Here is a 20,598-nt window from a genome sequence, read left to right on the forward strand (position 1 = left end):
TACGTTCCCCTTCATACCCAAAATATGTAAAAAGGAGTGCTACAGCATCATTTAATACTCCAGAAACCTCTCTGGAATGGACACCCACTTCTCATCACCAGCTCCTTCACCCCACAGACCCACTGGCTGTGTTGGAGCCCTGAACAAATGCCCTGGTCAGCCAGGCACCTGCTCACCATCTGCTCTCCTGCTGCCTGACAGGCACCTGGAAATCCCAGGTGAATGAGCAGCTTCACCCAGGCAAAATCTCCAAGCAGAATAAGGCACCGTACCTTCTTGCCCTCAAAGATCCTCACAGCAGCTTCTATATTTTACATCTTGATGAGGACAAGGAAATACTTCCTTCTGATCACCATCACCCTCATCCCAAGGGATGTCAGATAAAAATACAGGCAATAAACACAGGAGAAGAATTTACCTGCAGATTACTGAGCTTCCATACTTGACTAGAATGCCTTGGAAATATTGAAAATCCATGACAAGTTACCTCCCCAAACCTCACCCTCTCACACCTCTCCACACGCCCCACAGGCCTACCATTCAGTCAGGCCTAGAAAAACAATGCCGGGATGCTTTTGTTTATCATCAGGAGCTACTGCCGTTTTATCACATTATCTGTGACCTCTTACATATAAAAAGAAGAAATTCTTTGTTATTTCCATTATAGCATATGCAAGAAACCCAGCACAACCATTCTTCTTTCTATCACTGTAAGGGGAGAAAATGGCAATGACATGACAGGTGAATGTGAAAATGCAGTAAGACTGAAAGGAAGTACAGATTAGCATTAAGCCCTAATTCTGATAACTAAAGAGGTATCCAGTATTTACCTGAAGGATGGTGTTCCACTGTATTGACAAGGGTCATCTCTATCTGCACAATATTTAGCAGTTTACTGCTTTCCTACAAGCTATGCATCACCACTGCTCCCTCTATTTTTTCTTTTTTCTATCATCTCAAAAATAATAATCCTGCAACCTAACTTCATACTTTTCAAATGACAGAAATCAGACATACTTGTCTAGAGAACCAATAGTCTCACTCCCTAAAGTGCTTTCTTTACCAAGGATTTTTAACTGTTCCTAAATATTGAATGTCATTTATGAACATGTGTCTTAACAGAACCAAAAATGACAGAGTTAGCTATCAAAGTACAACATCTAACATTTGCATCATAAATAAAACAAAAATTTCACTTGCTTTCAACTACACTTCCTGAATAACAAATATTACAGATATAAGTATAAATTTAGCTTTAGACAGGACTACATATTTTGGTAAATGCTAAAATTAAGCCAATGTGCACATTGTGTAGAGTACTCAAACCAGAAAGCAAATACTGTAATATTGCATTTCTGTTAGAAACTATACATTTATTACAGTAAACTTAAAAATTCCGTTTTGATTATCTTTAAAACCAGAAAAGCAAGGAATATTCTTTTATAAAATGGATCTTGACTTTGGATGCTGAACCAATTACAAAGAGCTGATTTTTCGCTATAGAAAATGGGAATTTATCTCTCTCACAAACATGATTAAAATGTATCAAGTACCATGCTATCATCTTGCACAAAAGGAACTATTGATGTATTTCTGTCAGCCTGGTATGAGCAAGTTTCCCCATTCTATATTCATTAAAGTAAGATCTTAGTCACCTTGAAAGAACACAGAACGTGTTCTGCACTCTCTGTTCTTGACAAAAGTCCCAGAAACTGCAACTATCACTCTCACCAGGTTCATAATGTAAGTGCTTAAATATACAATTGATGTGTCCCGAGAAGAATTAAATTCAGAAAAAGCTTGTTTTAAGTCATTCAATATCCTTTTATTTTATTAGAAATCCACAATTATAACTTGGCTACTCATGTGCCAGCTCCTATTGTCAGTTTGTATTTTCGCAGCTTGGCTATTGTCAAGATTTATTGACAATAACATTTGGACACATACTCCATCAAAATGCTGTATAAATACATTCTGTATTAAGTAAGTTGTGCAATCTTTGATCATGCATGCTGTACCATAAGCCCTTTCCATACAGACCTCATTAATGGTGCCAAAAACTGATGTGACATTAAAAAGTTTTTCCTGTGAAAATGGTGCCTCTTTGCAGAAATGGGCAGCAGCAATAATTTTTACCAATGCCAGAGAATCAGGATAGCATCTGGAGAGACTGCACAGAGTGAAGAGCTCTGAAGAGTGGAAGGGAACAGCAGCCTCCTTTAATGCCTGCAGCATGGATGCCATAAAAACACCTCAAGATCCTGCTACCGAATTCTGGCAAAGGACTTTGTTCTTGAATACTTTTATAATGGTTTGCACATTGTCTTAGAAAGCCAGTTTTAAGTTACAGAGGAGAAAAAAGCTTGCTGGCTTCTAGTGTTATAAATGTTTTGTGGGGGGTTTATTTTTTTCATTTTTAAATATAACCTTTCCCCCCAGCATTTGCACCATATCTCAATTTAATTCCAAATTACTAGTAGCTGTTTTACAGAAACAGCTGAAATCTACCTGCATCGTGAAACCCCCTCCCTATATTTTTACTTTACAAATTGAAACAGCAGTTAATTTAATTGTCTGGAAAGCATTTGTGATTAAAGAACTGCCAGAATTAAGATTTTTCCTTTAATACCTTGGATTACTTCTATGGCATTAGAATTTTGGTATAATATAATGTATATACTCATACCTGTTACACAAGAGATCATCCATCAATAATACAAAAATAATACTAGATTACATAAGAATTTACCAGTGAATCTTCAGGGTGATTTATATGTTCTTTTAAACGGTTGTCATTTCAGTAAGTAAAATACACTAATTTTGCACACATGTGATATAACTGTGGGTTCTCCAACTAGCTGTAAGCTTGATTGAAAGTGATATGGAAAAAACAGACATCTAACTCGTTCCATCTACGTTTATAAACTATAGCATACTACTTTCATTGTGGCATAAATTATTTTTAAAATTACTAAGAAAGTCTAAGAGGAAATCTTTTTAATATGGCTAAAAGGTCGCATTTCCTAGTACAGGAAAGAAATAGTGCCAAATTACAAAAATAACTTTTTTTTTTTTTTTTTAAATACAAGGTACAGAAGAAGACCTTCAAAACGGTAGCTACTGAAACATTAAACTTAATGAGTAACTTAAAGATCAAAGGATGGTAACATTCAAATTACAAAGCTCTTCATAACTTTCATCTCTGCAATAAAGCTGCTATACACTGACTTAGAGCTATACTGGGTTTTAGCAGAATCCCCTTTACCAACAACTACTACTACTCAAAAGAAAAAACTAATGGCAGCAACAGACAGGGAAAGTAGAAATAAAGTTCATTACAGAAGAAGAAGAGTGCAGACACAGTGATTATCTTTAAACTGCACCTTCTTTTGCTAATACCTTTTTTGTGGTCAGTATGTTTTAGGTAAAGTGGCAAGTATTAAATATGATGGAGAAACTGAATTAATTGTGCACCATCAAATAATAAACAACCACCATTAAAACCACTGGGTTTGACATCTCAAGAGTTAAATTAGAGCTGAAGTATTTGGCAGAATTCAAAGCAGAACTATTCACAGATGAAGTACACCTGGTGAATATGTTTGCCCGTGTCAAGCCAAAAGACACTTGGAAACTATCCAGTGTTGAGTACTTCCAAATACACAGTGTACTACTGCACAGTCAACAACACTATTTTGATACTAGCAGGATTCTACTTCTGTATTAGAAACAATGAGTCACACATGTACAAGTACTACACTAGACTGGCAGCTTCTACCATGCAGAGAGAAACATTGATAGATTGCCTTGGTATTTCTCTGTCCTTACCCAAAACCACTGAAATAATGGGTTTGATAGTATTCACATAAGTACATGTGAATACATACTAGAAGTAGATTTTCACCAGGTCATTTATTTTAATGACCAGAAGAGACAATGTGATCACAAAGCCAAGAACCCCTCCCAGTAATAAACATGTCAAACCACTAATTTGTTGAAGTTTAATATTCAGTCTTAATTTAAGAAGGTAAAAAGCTTCTATCACAGTTCCTATGCCTTCCAAAGGTTAATTTCTCTTACACAGATATTCATTTGCATTCTTATTCTGAATTCATTTGGTTTGAGTTCTCAATAACTGTACCTTATTATTTCCCAAATTAAAATATCTTTGACAGCAGACACCATTTTTTTTTTTTATGATGATGATCAGAAAAATGATCAAACACCCTCCTAACCTCAAACAAGTAAAACAGATTTATGAGAACACATTCAAGGATACAGCACAGATTTTGTAGTTCTTAAATCATGCTTGAAACTAAAATGTAACACCTTTTTCTGGTCATCTTTTCCTCGGTAGCAACAAACAAAAGTAACACTCCTTAATTCTGCTTTTTGTTCCTCACTTTTGAATCCAAGATGATGTTATCACTGCACTTTTAGCAATATCACATCAGGAACAGATGTTTAGCTGATTATGCATCATTAAAATTAACTGCTTTTCAGTGACACAATTTTGGAACTGTTTTCTGGAACATGCAAGTGCAAACTATTTTCTTTGTTCTGGATGCATGACAACATTCTTGGCCATGTAAAAATGAATGCTGATCTATCAAGTCCAGCTCACCAAGTGATCCGTGTAACTCTACAGAGCTACCCCAGGCTGTAATCATTTCACCTGACCTGAGAACTTCGTGTGTTCCATCTGGATTGTGCATAAACACAGCAACAAGACACCAGGAGCAGGTCAGGCAGGAATCCTTGTAACTCTGTCCTGTCTCTGACAGTGGTCAAGAGAAGATACGGGACTACAAAAACCACAGCAAGAAGCTCTGCAGCTAACCTACTTTTAATTTCTTATGAAACTTCAATAATTTGTTGCCTCCTCAGTCCTATAATATGGAAAACAGGGAAATATGTTCCCTATTTACTTTTAACACTCTTTAGGTGTTTTCAGGATAAAAGCCCCTCAGATACTCATCATTCCTCACACACAAGCTTTCTCACAACTCTGCATATTTCTATACCTTTCCTCCTCCCATTATGCCATTTTGCGGTGGAAGAGTCAGAGCTGTGTCAGAATCAGCGTCCAAGATGCAGGTGCACCACTGTGGGCTTACACAGCAGGAACAAGATGTTTTATTCTGTCATGCATGCTGACTACTCTGAGTTTTCCACTTCACAGGGTGTATCCTTCCTCCAGAGCATCCCTCCTGAAGCTAACAAGTGCCTCGTTCACAGCCAATCAAAGTGTAAGCAAAGTTAAAACGTTCCAAACACCTCTTTGGATTTAACATTTATCGATGCTGAATTTAATCTGGATTTAATAGGACTCTTCATTCTGATCACTTAAATTTACAGAAAATCACAGAAAAGCAGAAGAGGAAAAGACTTGGACAGTGAATGGAATATTCGTAAGTTCAAGACATCAACTAATATTTTCACTCCTATTCATTTAAACACTAGAAAATAACTTCAATAAAATATTACTTGTTCAGTGATCTGTATGTCTTTTTCTGCAGAGTAACTGCTATTAATTACAACACAAAAACAGACTAAAAAATATTACTTTAACACAACAGTTGCAAGCTCAAAATGAGCACACAATCCCCTATAACCACTCGGGGCTGGGGAACCCACCAGGACCCCACAGCATCCTCCAATGCTGCAGGGCAGCCTTCCAGCCTGACTCACTGCCCACAACAGGCACATTTCTCCAGACCTGTACAATGACCTTGGCAGAAGAGATCTGCCTCTGATGTCTGAGCAGAATGTCCTCTGTGCAGTCTGTAAATGTCCAAACCATGCAGGCAGACTGATACATGGGGGAAACTATCTAAATTTTACGCATTTTTCCTGCTGTAAAAAGCACTCAGTTGATGGGGTGTAAGCATGTGATAAATCTGTCCCTAAACATCTCGTCTTTCAGGGTTAATCTGACAATGGGCACCCTGAATGGTCAAAACTGGCAAAGGTTTTCCTGCTGAAGGCTCAAGGAGAGGACTCTCCTACTCCTGAGTTACTGGAAGGTGGTTCTCATAGTTTACAGGTTCAAAAAAAATCCCAAAACCCCCTCTCCCCAAAACAGCACAGCCAAGATAGCCAGCAGTACGGCACAAAATCAGGAAAATGGCGCAGAACAAAGTAAAAAATCAAAGGTAAAAGCCCAGAGACAGGAATGAATCACAGGTTTTGCGGCCAGATGTTCAGCAAGGATCACCCTCATGCACGTCCCACAGAAATAATGGGAAGAGACTATTCCAAGGAGGGAGCATTACAGAGGGACTTCTAGACTGGCTAAGCAGTACAATCCTGTATAAAATAAAATTGTCAATGTTTTTACCCCTGTTTCCCCCCATCAAAAAATTCAGGCTCAAAATCAGAATTTTTCCACTTCCAGTTTCATTCGTTTTCTTCCAGTCTCAGATAAATAGTGCTGTGGCCCATATCCAGTACATAACAAAATCTACTCAACTTCTTTCAGTATATAATAACTATAGAATACAGTGAAAGACAAAAGTGAAGCAAACAGAAGTGAAGTAACTCAGTGTTATCAGTCAGCAGAGTCATGCTGCATTCTTTCTGAACAAATACAGTGCCAGCCTCAATAACCAAAGAAACTTATTTTTAACAATGAAAAATTAAATTAAAAAAGACCAATGACCAGCACTCTACACATTCTGAAAGCATTTACCTCCTCCAAAACCTTTTTTCACTGGCATGCTGTTATTGCAATTTAGCAGGTTTTTTCTTGGTCAGACCATCTCCCTCTCCACTTTCTGCAGTGCCAAGAACTAAACAAGCACAAAATACTGACCTCAACACACAATGAAAATTGAAGATGCTCTTACTGTTCAGGATTACAGAGGTAAACAGGAAAATCTATCAATCTGACACAAGAAAACTAGGCCAACCAATGAGAAAGCTGACTTTGAACTTTTATTCATTTTTTCTTAATCCAAAATTTTAAAAGCAGGAATGGAGCTTCTTTTATTTTTCCTAGAAGACCAATGCATTCTCCCATGGATTGAGTTAAATATAATGATTTTTATAAAAAGAAGTTTTATCATAGTTCTTGCTTCACAGTGTTGAAAACAGAAGAAAGTATATTATTAGTAGAATAAACTAACTTTTATTACATTGTGACATTTCGACCTTTCAGCTTACTGAGAGTGACAAACGGATAATAAGGAAAAAGCAGAGAGATACAAAGTCCCCCTGCTGGAGAATGGATCAAACCTGATCCATTCTCCCAGGTTTGAGAACCATGTCAGCTCTGACTGAAACAAACTGGAATTTGGAAATAAACAAAAGCAGGATGGTTCCTTGCCAGCAGGCAGCTGAGCTGTGGTACTTCTTGTCATGGGATGCTCCAAATGCAGGGAACTGTCATGGGATCTGCAGGGGGGCTGGATCAGGCTGTGGAAAACCAATCCATGTTGGTCAATCAAATGCACAGGAACTAAAAGTCTGAGCTGTGATGTAGATGAGAAGATCATTGTGGAAAATAGCAAAATGTTATTCTACTGTAGGCAACTGATTTAAAAATGCTTAGTCTGGAGACAAGATACTGGGATAATCCATGGCTCTTCAGCCTGGTCCAGGACAGCCACATGTATTTTTATTAATAGTCCAGACTGAAGAAAATTAAAAGCTGTGTAACCATAAATATTTTTTAAAGTCCATTCATCATATCTTCACTTATTCAAGAACAGTATTAATGGACAATTCACACAAAACAGCAAAGCATCAAGATAAAACAGCCAGGAAACCCAGCTGCCACAGTTCTTCCCACTAAAGCTCCTCCAAAGCTTTATTACCTATTCCCATTATAAAAAGAAAACACCAGCCAACCAAAAAGGCTAATACACTAACTAATCACATGGAATGACTGGCTCAACATGTAATTCAGTGCCACTATTCTGACAGAAACTTTCAGAGAAAAAAAACAAATCAACTTGACTTAAGTGCTATTAAATAAATGATTACTTGAGGGATTTTATTTGTTTAAAACAATCACTTTGCTTCGGCTAAAGAAGTACTTTGGAAAGCTAGCATTAAAAAATTATTTGCTCTAATCTTTTCCAAGCTAAAGCTTGGCATCTAATCCCTCTTCATTACCAAATAGCTTAGTAACCAAGTATTCCATTTGTAAAGTAGTCACAATAACACCACCAAAATAGTTGACCTGAGTTCTTCAAAGGTAACTACAGGAAACAAAAACTCAAACAGCATTTAATTACACAGGCAACAAACTCCCTTAGTCTTATTAAAAATATATGAAAATATATGGAGGATATTTTCATATGAAGCAATTTCATCCAATTAGGAATACTGCTGTATTACTTATTTTAAAAAGAGATGTTCTCCTAGTCAGCAAGTTACTGTTCAACTGTGTAAAGTTGTTATGAAGGTCATTTCATACATCAATTCACTAATGGACTTGTTATTAAATATAGGCCAAAATGAATTAATTAGAATTGTTTTTAAAATAACAGTTTATTAGAAACAAATTTATAATGATAATCAATAATCATGAAGTACTTTACAGCAGTAACTTCATTTACTCTAAATGCAGATTATAATTTATTACATTCATTTAGCTCAGGGTTATTTTTTTGCTTCATCAATCTATATCGCTGACTCTTTATATTGTTATTTATAAATTTCAATTGTGCAGAAACGGGAGAGAATTATGAATAGTACAACAATAAATAATAAAATGTTTTCCCCCCCTGCATTTTAAGTCTTAGGAATTTCTTTTTTCATCCTTTTATTATAGAAGGGAAAGACAAAGGGAAGTGTTAGAAAATTTACTTTTTCTGCAAATTTCATTATTTTAAACAGAAAAAGAAGCAAAGACATCAGAACCAGAATATCTGCTAGAGCTCCATAAGGACTATAAGCAAGTATATGAATATGCCAGGCAACTTTTAATTTAACAGCTGGCATTAGTTTTGTACCCATTAAGACAAAAAAAAAATACCAAACATCTACAATTGACATCAAGTCACTTTCTGATGTTCATCTCTGTAATGTTGTCCTCTTCTGCTCTTCTTCAGGTATACTTGGGGTCCACAAAAAACAGGTCCTCAAACCCTAAAACCTCTGTGTGACCCTACCAGCACTGGTGCTAAAGAAAGGAAAGGAAAGCAAAGGAAATCTTGATTCACAGAAAACCACAACTGATGTCTTACTGCTCCCACTGGACAGACTTAATATTCTTACCAGTCTCCCAACATTAGAGGAAAGAAGTATTTAACTTTCTTCCACAAGACCTGTACATGATACAGCCCAGGCAAAGAGCAGATTAACTTTCCTAGAGCCTATTGTTTACCAAACATGGAGGGATAAAGAAAACAAACCTCAGATATTATTCTCACAGCCAGAGAATAACTGTTTAACAGCTACCTGGATATCTGGTGTCGTAACTCCCACAGCTTGACTGCGTTTTCTAAGCACCATGAGATAGATCCAAATTCCTTTAAAAGTTGTAATACCGTACTTTGAAGAATTACTTGAAGCCTAATGTGATCAAATTTTGCTATTCTCCCTTTACCACCTTGCTATAGGTGAGATGCTGTGTGACTGCATCAGGGACTCCAGTAAAACAAAACTGTAATGATGAAAATGTTGGTACAACAGAATTCATGAATGCCTTCCCAATAAAAAAGTCAAATGATGACATCAATTACTGAGAGATTAACACATTGTTCTATTCCAGTGGAGAGCAGGTTTCCATTTATGCATTTTGACTGCTTCCTTTCCTACATCTCTTGTGCAGTATGATTAGAAAAACACGTCTTTTCCAAAATTAGCACATATTTGTCAACTGTTACTTCAGCTGACAAGTAGCCATATTTCTCAGCAATAGCAGAGAACAGTTCATTAACCTGATCTAATTTAAGATAAAGATTTATAATAATGATGTGAATAATACTAGCTGTGACACAGCAAAAATGGATACAGCCCCTTAGATTTGCCAATGTAAACATTAAGTTTTGTGACTCAAGAACTGCATGAAGAGTAACAGCAAACATTAAGATTTCATCTTTACTAGTGTAATTATTTGTGTTACTCACATTTCACAGTTTTTCATGGGCAGTTGCAATACTGTTTTAATGTGGCCACAAAGGTGTGTAGATAACTGGAAATTAGACTTTTCCTTTCTAAACAATATTCAATGCTGAGGATGGAAAACAACTCTGATCATTGTGGCTGTTGCCTCTGATCAGAAGTGGTGTGGCTGGTGGGTCAATATAGAATCACTGCTTGACACAACCACATTCAGACCTCTCTACTCCACTAGCTGCAGTTTTAATTATAAGATCTAAGGAGGGAGAGTTAGAGATAAAAAGATTTTTCTTGTTTCGAAGTTGTCTAATAGGATCAACTCCATCTGCCTGGCCCCAATTCCAGGCACGGCTGAACTCCAGGACTTAATTCAGATCTCTCTAAGGACCCATGTCCTCACTTATTTCAGTTCCACTCAACGAGTTCAGAAGAGAAGGGTAAAATGAGTCAAGGATCAAAGGTGATGAGGGAAGATGTAATAGAGGGTTTTAGAAAAGCAAAAGAAACTGGGAAGTCACGCAAGACTAAAGAAGTGGTGAAGAATGTGAGCTGAAAGCAGAGGCTGCAGCACAGAGCAGTGAAATTGCACAGACTGGCACAGAAGTGCAGCACAGCAGAGGACCAAGAGCGGAGCTGATGAGGAGGGAGAGGGTTTTCTTACTTTTTAGAAATGCACTGGCAGCCTACGATTCATATAATCAGTGTATAAAAACAAGATGCAGATGAGAAGAAAAAACAGGCAGAAGTATCAACAATAATAGGAGTTCAAAAGGAAAGTGTAGAATTGAAAGATTCTGGCAATGCGACAGATGGGACAAAGTAAAGAGGATGGTCCATGGAAGACAAAGAACTAAGCATTTTTCTTAGTAGTGCAAAGTTCCCCAGAGAGGACACATGTTAATATATAAAAATCCATGAGTGAGGAGTTCACAGGCGTTAGGATGCTGGCAAATTTTATTCCTCAGAATTAATCATACTTTTGCTTTGCTTCTCCCTCTCTCTTAAATGCTTGCAGGTGTCCTGTTGTGCCAGATTGTGCCAGCACATTCCATTAGAGAAATCTTACCTGACACTTCAGTATACTTTCTGTGAAAATTCTATAAAAACTAATCTGATAATAAAGTTGCTCACCAACAGATTATTATCTCCTTCCACCCCTCCTCTCTCAGAGAAACTGGTACCACGCACATTAAGTTCTAATGCAAATATAAACACAAATGTTGCCAGGGAACTATGAATATAAAATAATGTTATATTCAATTCTTCCATCATGTTTTTCTTCACATTTTCCAGGCTTGATTTTGTTATTACTAGTTTTAACCTTATTTTCCATTCTATAATGCAGTTTTTTCTTTTCTCAAGTCATAGCACACATAAAACTTTTACCCTCACAATTGATACTTTTGATTATAAAACATGAGTTCTCTGGGACAGGCCATCTCACAACATAAAGAAAAAGGTTTTATGAAGAGACATCATCTTGATTGCTATTAATTCTTCAATAAACAAGGAGAATCATAAATGTTCATAATTTAGAGACCTTGACTTACCAGGTTACTTGAAAGTCATGATACCATAATACCATAAAACATCCATTAAACCTCATTGTGTGGTGTACCAAGCCTACAACAGAAATGCTGAAAACACAGGCCAGTGTCTTTCCAGCCTCATGAGTTTTGATGAACAGCCACTGAGCAAAGGCAAGCTAAAGTACAAGTTTAAAATAATTTGCTTATTTATGCACAGCTACCAGCAAATTCAGATTCTATATGATCTAGGAATCAAGCTCAGGTTTTTGCAAAGACTTACAGGTCTGTGAACATAACACCCATAAATCCCTGTGTGCTTGTGTTATTGGCAGAACTGTTTATGCATTTGACAAACTGCTGTTCAGATAAGATGATATCCAACTAAGTACAGAAAAGAAACTGTCAACAACTCTGCAAGACTGTAATATAAATTGCAAAAGCAGAGATTTCATGACTAACCATAACTTCAGAATAGTCTCAAATCAGTCCCAGGCATGAAAACACAGTTGGAACTGATTTTAAGAGAAGGGTGAAGAATGGCATGTTGCCACAGGAATAAGAACAAAGCCTAAACTGTGTTCCCTGTATTACATAATTGCTAAACTAGAGGAAAAATGTTAATATTATAGATAATACAGGGGTTTTAGCCAAATTATATTCGACAAGTCTAGAACTAGACAGCAAACTTGTAACTGATAGAAAATAATCACAGTTGACTGGATAAGTACATACCCAACCTATTCGTGGCTTGTATGCTTTTATTGATGTGAGAGTTTGGAAACATTTGAAACATGGAAAGGGAGGAAGCTTAGAACCAATAGGCTGTTTTTCCACAAAAATCTAAGTCAAATGGCACAAAGAGCAATCCTCGAAAACATGCATCAATACTTCTGAGTAGTGAAAACCAAGCTAGCAAAAGCCCTGGCTCTCAGATGTGCATGAATAAAGGGTGTATGGTGCAAATATACAAATGTGTGTTTCCTATTGGCTGCTGGAGCAGAGGTTCTGCCTTGGTAAAGGTACTCTGCCCTTTAACTTTCAGATTTATGCCAGCTCTGTATTATAAAACCAAGGCAAAAGACATGAGTGAGGAAAGTAGGGATGGATAAGCTGGAACATGACAGAATGCAATAGTGGCAAAATTTGTGATGACAGAAGGTCTCACATAGGGAGAAACTTTTCACAGAAACATAGTTTTTCTTCAGCTATTTCTGCCCAGAAAGTTTCTGGGTCTGGTAATAAATGGGCTTCTAGCATCACAGGGGTTAATGTGATTCTGTTGTTATAAAGCATCTATTATTTAAATTTGTGATTTTAAAGCACTGAGGATGTAGAAAAAGCATATATAAAACTCTAAACCTTTGGAATTTCCTTTTAATAACACTGTTTGGACCCCTTCTTTCTGGACCTTCCCACTTTCAGCTCTCTCCTAATCACTTCAGCACTCTCTACTCTTCACCTCTCTTCGTATTTTATTATACTGCCAGAATATTTAGAAGAGGACAAGTAAAGAAAAATATACTTCAAGAAATGTTCCAGAATGCCTTACAACAAAACTAAAAAAAAAAAAAAAAAACAACCTGAAAAGGAAAACTTAAAAAAAAAAAAAAAGGCATCGCATTTTCAAATCTTTTAAGAACAAGCCATTTTAAGGGATGACAGTGCTTTGATCCCAAGGGCCAGCAACTCATGCAGCTTCATATAAAGGCAGATTCCATATACACAAATCACCTTCTCCCTGGCACCAACTTACTGCAAGAGATGCAAATACATACACTTCAGAAACTTATTTCTGTTGCATATATCTTTAGATCAATAAAATTAAATAGATTTTATTAATTTTAGGTGAACATACCCAAAAAAAAAGATAAGGGAGTCAACAAGATATACTAAATCGCTTCTTGCTTAAGGCAGACAAGGTCAGCAGCCAGACAACTGACAAATTATACCATACCATAAAACCTCAGCTTCATTTAGAACTTCTCAATAGGTATCAGATCATATACTTACATGATAAAACTCCCTTTCCCACATGCGTCGCTCTTCCCCTGGCTATCCTCACCAGTTTATTTTTACCTCTGGAAGGAAACTAAGTGAAAGATCACAATACTGCAAATTTCCTAGTATGCAACAAAAATAGGACTTGATTTCTACATTAAATCACCAAATCAATGAACTGCTTGATACTGTGGAATAATTTTATCTGTTTTCAGATATTCTCATCCCATTTTATCACACAAAGTGCTTTCCTCAAAAAAAGTTACACTTGATGATGTAAAAGCACCAGGATGATATATGGCGCTGTTTTAACTCATGGCCTTTAAAGTTTAACAATAGAGAAAGAAACTTCAGGATGACTCATATACCTTAAAAAAGTTATGGTATATGGTAACAATTAAAGTAGCATTTATTGTATTTTGAACATTATTTGCTATGAGAGGTCTATTTTCCATAGTGGAATTTTTTTCACACTCCTCTTGGGTTACAATTTCCAATGATGCCAAATGCATCAGTTTCATCCAAAAAAAGCCAGCATTTGGAAGTGGTCACACTACTAGTACTTTTCAGGTGCAGGTATACTCTTGTCAGAAAAAAACAAAAATAAAATAAAATATGATATGGCCAGTCTAGATGAATATATAAAATGTATTATCAAGGAAGATTAGACTAACATTTGAGTAATATTTGAAGACTTTTCATCACTAGAACCCTTATCTTCTCCATACTTTGCTCTCCCATGTGTCCCAGACCTTCCAAGTCTTTGGTGTATTTTATGTAGGCTTCACTGTTAGAAGTTTTTTCCACAGACTGTTTTTTTTCTTTTTCTTTATTTAAGAGTTTCAGAGAAAGCATGTATAAATATGTATATACATATAAATAATGGAGCAGGAAACCTGTTTCTTTTTCTTTTTTTCCTGCCAGTTTGAGTGAACACAGTAAACTAACCAAGGTGAAAATGTTTGTAAAAACCTTTATAACAAGAATCACTCTATCTTCTTTAATAATGCTCTTATTTACAAATTAGTAATGCTATGTTAGGTCTCAAATAAATAAAGAAGAATATGTGAGTTTCAAGACATGGAAATAAAACTACTGAATAATATTTTTTGTTCAGTCTTTCTTCAACTCTTTGTTTGCTTTGGCTAGCTTAAACGCTGAACTCTTTGGGACATAACATTTTTGTGATCTATTTTTAAAACAAGATGCTTATGTCAAATAAACCATATTGATATATCCTAAACTGAATATAGGCATGTAAAAGACCAATCTAGATATCAAAAAAAAAAACCCACAATAATATAATAACTCAGAAAAAAATTCCAGTGGACATGATATAAATGAATGTGACATAAAAGTAATTTTGGGACAGAGAAAAGTGAGGCAATGCTGCTTTCAGAAGATTATCTAATATTTGTGAAGTGCTTTGAAGATGAATACCCTTCATACATGCTATAGATTACCATTAGAGTCATGTAGCCTTACTCTGAAATTGAGAATCTGAGGAATTTGAGACAACCTCCAATTCAGAAGAACCTCCAAAATCAGAAGAAAGGCTCAGACATAAAAATTATGAAGAATCCTATGAGATATACAATTGATATAAGCCATACACTACCATAAAGTTTGTTCATTTCTTCACTTTTTCTTCATTTCTATTATGACAGTTTAAAATTACACTTTTCAATAGGCGTTATCTGTGGGTAAAATTCATAAAAATATCAAGAATTGGTATACATCTTAGACTTTCTGTTGAATTGAGAGAGGGGGAAAAAAAGTGATGCTACTATCAGAAACTGATGGCATTTAAACCTTCAGAGTATATTCTGCTCAGTGATCCCAAGTGATATGTATTGAACTGAGAACTTCCAAGATTAAAAGCACGAAGTTTCTTACACCACTTGACATTAAAGAAAAAAGTATATAAGTAACCTAACAATATAATGTCCAGTAGAGAATCCAATATCCTAATTCCCAAAATTTCAAACTGCAGAAGTTTCACATTGTAAAAAGCAGCAAAACAACTTCTCCACATAGCCCAAATTTCAGCAACTCAGTCAAAAAGTCGACAACTAATTTTTCCATCAACACAGAAGAGACGGAAGATTGCAAATAGTCTCACTCCCTAGAGTTACATTTTAGCAACCCAGTCACGCTGATTAAAAAAAATAAATATTGGTTTCATACAAGAATTCCCAAGTATTCAACCACAGAGTCTAAAATGAGAAAACTACATTATCCTGAAGTGACATGACTCCTCCTTGTTGGGTCTACACTTCAATGCCTACTGGGAGTGAAATGGTGAGAGTAGATCCCATAAATTAGTGATTCAACAGCTGTATTCTTCATGGGAAAAAAAAAAAAAAGGTAATTCCCTTTCTCCATCCTGTCCCAAAATACAAAGCAAGAGATGCGTGTTGTAAATCCATATGGACTAGAATTGCTCTTAACAAGGTATGTGCAAATAATTTGTGAAGCTACAGCTAAGTTTTTATTTTTGATCCACATCAAGCTCGTGAATACTGCTTCCAAAGCAGTAAAATACTAAATAAAGACAGTGAAACAGAGTTCAGAACAAGGGTATTTTTTGTTTGGTTTGGGTTTTAATATAAAATAAAGAGGGAATAGGTGCTTTATCAGCTTATATTTTGATTTTATTTCTACTGTGATTGTTTATCATCAGGAGCATTCAGACAGTACTGAATAGCCCTAGTGTTCATACGATTCCAAAGAAACTCTGCAGACTTCCCCACCTCATAAGCTGAAAATAATTGGTCCAAACATGTCAAGAATAAGCATTTCTTCAGTGACTTCACACTAGTTTGTAGTCACTCTGTGTGACTGTGTGAGAAGTATTTCTAGTACAAATAGTTCTGTACATATACACCATAGAGCCTAAACCATCAAACTCAAACAAGACTCACAGTCACTTAGGTGAAAGAACCTAAGCCACCAAACTCAAGTTTCAATTAAGCTACCAAATCATAACTTCTAAATTTGCTGATAAGTACCATTACTGAGCATGTAAATGAGATGTGCCATATCTGAATGGCTTAAGAGATAAAGCAGAGGTAATTCTCTTCCAACTCCACAGAGCAGTTACCAGAGCTTGGCTTTGATCTTACCTTCCAAATGATCATACTACTAGGCAAACAGCATCCCTATATAATGAATCATCTGCCCCAAACCCCCAAAAATGTTTATTACATTGTTTCATTACAGTATTACTGCATCTGAACGTGTATTCTTTTATTCACTTCTATATTTCTTAATTGTTAAAGCAATCCAAAACGTTATGTTCCATATGTTAAAGCTCTCTTTCTCTCTGTGGGCCCATAAAATTGAATGGAAGCAGGAAGCATCTACCAGAATATTATCTTTTGCCTCCATCTCCTATTCAGTTACAAAAACAAATGTAAGAGCGCTAATACTTCAGCTCATTATCATTATTTTCTACAGCTGGCCAAATCCCACAGGTGTAACTTAATTCATAAAAAAACAGTTTCAACTGAAAAATATTTGACATATTCAATCAAATTTTCACCTGTATGTTCCCGCTACTGAAAATTACTAATACAGATTTTAATTTTTTTTCCTTTTTACCTTCAATATTTAGCCTTAAATTTACTTCTGGAAAAGAAAAAAATCCTTCTCAAAAATGAGATGAGAGACTGTAAGAGGAAAAGGGATATATTGATGTGATACATAGTACTATACTTGTCCATATGAAATACAAAAAAAACCCAAAACCTACATCTTTTATATCAACTAGGGCCAACTAATCAGCTCTCAGGTATTTGTGATTAAGTTTAAAAAAAACTAGCACAGTACCTTTCTAATGAGCTTTGAGCAAGTGTTACCTGAATGAATGTGTTTAGGGTGATGGATCAAGTTTGCTACTGGTGCCTTAAATCATATGTGTAAGTGAGCAAATCCTCCCACCTACCACTTCAAACGCATCACCTCCCCGTTCATCTTTTCTCACTTCTGTTTCCAATTCAATTTATTTTCACTGCAGTGAATACCTACTTCTGCTGATCCCCTGGTCAGCTGGATTCATTGACTGGTACTTACCTCAGCAAAAGTTTCTTAAAAACCTAAACAAGACTGAGAATCAATGTTTAAGAGGAAAAACCTTTGCAGACATGCTGAGTGTGAGAGTTTCTACAGCTCTTTAACCAGGAGGAAAAAATAGTTCCTGCTTCCCCAAGATGTCGACATTTTATAATTCTGATGAGTACCACCTCTAACTACATAGCCAGTTATACAAACTATAGAAGTAGCAGTGAATTTATCACTGAGGTTAAAACTTACATTGGTAAGTAATGTAATATTTTAAACCAGCCTATTAAAATTTAGGAGGAAGTGCAATTATTGTCTCTTGTATAGGAGCAGAAGTTTCCTAAATAAATAATCAGCATACAGATAATCAGCATCAAGTCACTCAACAGTTATAGCTGTAACTGAACTGGAGCATACACAGCACATCTGTACATTTACAAGCACAAGCTCCCCAGATGTTATGAATTACTATCTTTACCAGTTGCCTCCTGAAAGTGTTGACTTAAAGAAAATGCACTGAACAGTGGAGATGTTCATAGCAGGAATTGTCAACAGAACTAAATTCAACAGTAAAAGATCTGTTGATATGTGTATGATTCAGAGGGTAAATGTCACAGAGCTATTACTGCTTGGGTGCATTACAGGGACATTACTTTCAGCTGCACTTGAAGATACAATCACAGAAAGTTCTACTGCCTTAATTATAAGATACTATTTATTCAATTTTAGCTATGTGCAACAGGCAACGAAGTATCATAAGCTAATTCCTAATTTACAAAAAAAAACCAAAAACTGAACATCATACACCGAGTCATTTTAAATCACCAGACAACTCTGAACGGGAGTCTCATACCGTTGTACAGAAACTAATCTTTAAAAAGGAGACATCAAATTCCAAACTTTATTTAGAGGAGTCGAGAGAGAAAGGGAAAACCAATTAATGACACAGCACTCCAGGAGGCAGTTCAGCATTACCGATACCATTCATTTATTGCCCGGACCGTGTGAGCCCGTCCCGTTGCTGGCGGAGAGGTACAGCAGAGAGCTCCATCACTCCTGCTCCCACTGACATTTCCCACCCGCCGCCCGCAGCAGCGTGCAATTTACACCAGGGCTCCCCCAGCTCCCGCACTTCGACCCAAACGCCAGCAGGAGTTTCCCAACTGAACGCGAAAAAATAAATAAATAAATAAAAATTTAAAAAACACCCCCAAACTCTGACAGAGTTTTTAAGAGCAGGCTCGGGGCTGCCATGGGCACGGAGCGGTCCTGCGGGCTCCGGAGCGCGGGGTCCCCTCCAGCCCCTCTCCCCGGGCCGCCCCGGCCGCGCCAGGTGCGCGCCGCCCCGCGGGCCGTACTCACAGGGACACGGTGCGGTTGGGCAGCACGGCGGGCTGCAAAGTTTCCACCAAGTCTCCGCCGGTGCAGACCACTTTGATGCGCAGGGCCGGGCGGCCGGGCCCCTTGGCGCGCTCGGCGGCGCAGAGGCAGCGGTCCACGATGAGGTCGGGGCAGTTCCTGCTGCCCCCGCAGAGCCCCAGCGCGGCGGCCAGCAGGCAGAGGCGGGGGCACAGCCCGCGCATGCTGAGCCAGCGAGCGGGAGCCGCCGGCTGCCGCGCCGCGCATGGCACGCGCCCGGCCGCGCCGCTCCGCGGGCCCCTCCACGCCTCCCGCGCCCACCCCGCCCCGCCTCTCTCGCTGCGGCCGGCTCCGCTCCCAGGGACCCCCCCCTTCCTCCTCCTCCTTTCTCCGAGGAGCCGCCGCTCCTTTCCTGCCGCAGCCCGTGCCGCCGCGGCGCTGGGCGGACCCCGCGGCGCTCGCCGGGGCCCCCCTCCCGCCGCCGCTCACCGGGCGCGCCCCCCCGGGCCGGCAGCCGCAGCCCCGGAGCGCCGCTACCTGCGCTCGGTGCCCCGCGCTCGGGGACAACCGGACAGATGCGCCAAGGACGCGCCGCACACCGAAGAGGCGCGGCCAGCCCGGGCACGGGGCAGGGAACGGGGAGCTGGAAAAATGGTGTGGGTCGGGAATCTAGTTTTGACAGCAGCCACCTTTGCCACCGCTCTTGAGAAGCGCGTGTGCTGAGTGCTGTGCGCGCCTATGGCTGTGGGAAAGCAGCTTAGGACTGGGGCAAGGGGCAGTGCAGACCAAGAGACACGACAGTCCAGCCACTGCCATCGGGAAGGGTCCACGCAGTTGGCTGACTTCAGACACCTCAGATAATGCTGTGAACATGACCTGAAGCAAAGGTTTGATCAGTAGTCAGACACTTCATCATCCAGGTCAACGAGCACGTTTCTTTCCCACTTGTATTTCTCAGTCATTTATGGCACTTGGTGGCTTTGGAGCACTCTCAATAGTATTTTGTGATCTGACTAGTAACTTCTAGGGTCGAATTTCAGCACTAACTGCAAGCTACCCTGTTCGGGTTTTTTGCTGGTCCACATTGTAACAGCAACTTCCATTTTTAATGGCCCTTTAATAAAAGAGCAGGTTCCTTGCCTTCACTTACTGGATGGAGACTCACAAGGCACATCTTCATTGCAGGATCTAGGCCAAACTTAGTAGTAGTCTGCCATAGCTATAAAGCTATTTTAAGAAATTACTTGGGTTTTATAAAATAATATTTTATTATAGCCCCTTGGGGAAGATTTGTCTTGCACATTTACAGTGCCTGTTATCTCTGTGTTCTAATACCTAATTGGAGCCTTTGGGCACTATAGTATTAATAAGTGATAGAAGGGGTAGTGCCCTTGTGAAATTCAAGGCTAATAGGAAATTTTTCAGGAACAATCTTCTTCTGCACAGTTGTTGATTTAAAGAATCATAAATATTACAACCTCTGCTCTTTTATTTTTAAAAGCAAAGTTGTGTAAGGCTTACTGGCAGGCAGCAAAATGGATTGTATTTCATGACACCACTCAACATTGCTGTGGTTGCA

At 38.1% G+C, this 20,598-nt stretch overlaps 1 protein-coding gene across 1 annotated transcript in view; it reads right to left on the minus strand.

The window, feature by feature from the left end:
• The window catches only part of ADGRA1 (adhesion G protein-coupled receptor A1), a 254,011-nt gene extending 234,550 nt beyond the window's left edge, over nucleotides 1–19,461 (minus strand). Inside the window, exon 1 of the mRNA XM_030276174.4 lies at nucleotides 19,023–19,461. Within this exon, the coding sequence (XP_030132034.4) occupies nucleotides 19,023–19,243 (221 nt within the window). The 5' untranslated portion in view covers nucleotides 19,244–19,461. The remainder of the gene's footprint in view (nucleotides 1–19,022) is intronic.
• Between the last annotated feature and the right edge of the window lie 1,137 nt (nucleotides 19,462–20,598).

This window comes from Taeniopygia guttata, chromosome 6 (genome assembly GCF_048771995.1).
Source record: "Taeniopygia guttata chromosome 6, bTaeGut7.mat, whole genome shotgun sequence".
In the NCBI taxonomy this organism is placed as follows: Eukaryota; Metazoa; Chordata; class Aves; order Passeriformes; family Estrildidae; genus Taeniopygia; species Taeniopygia guttata.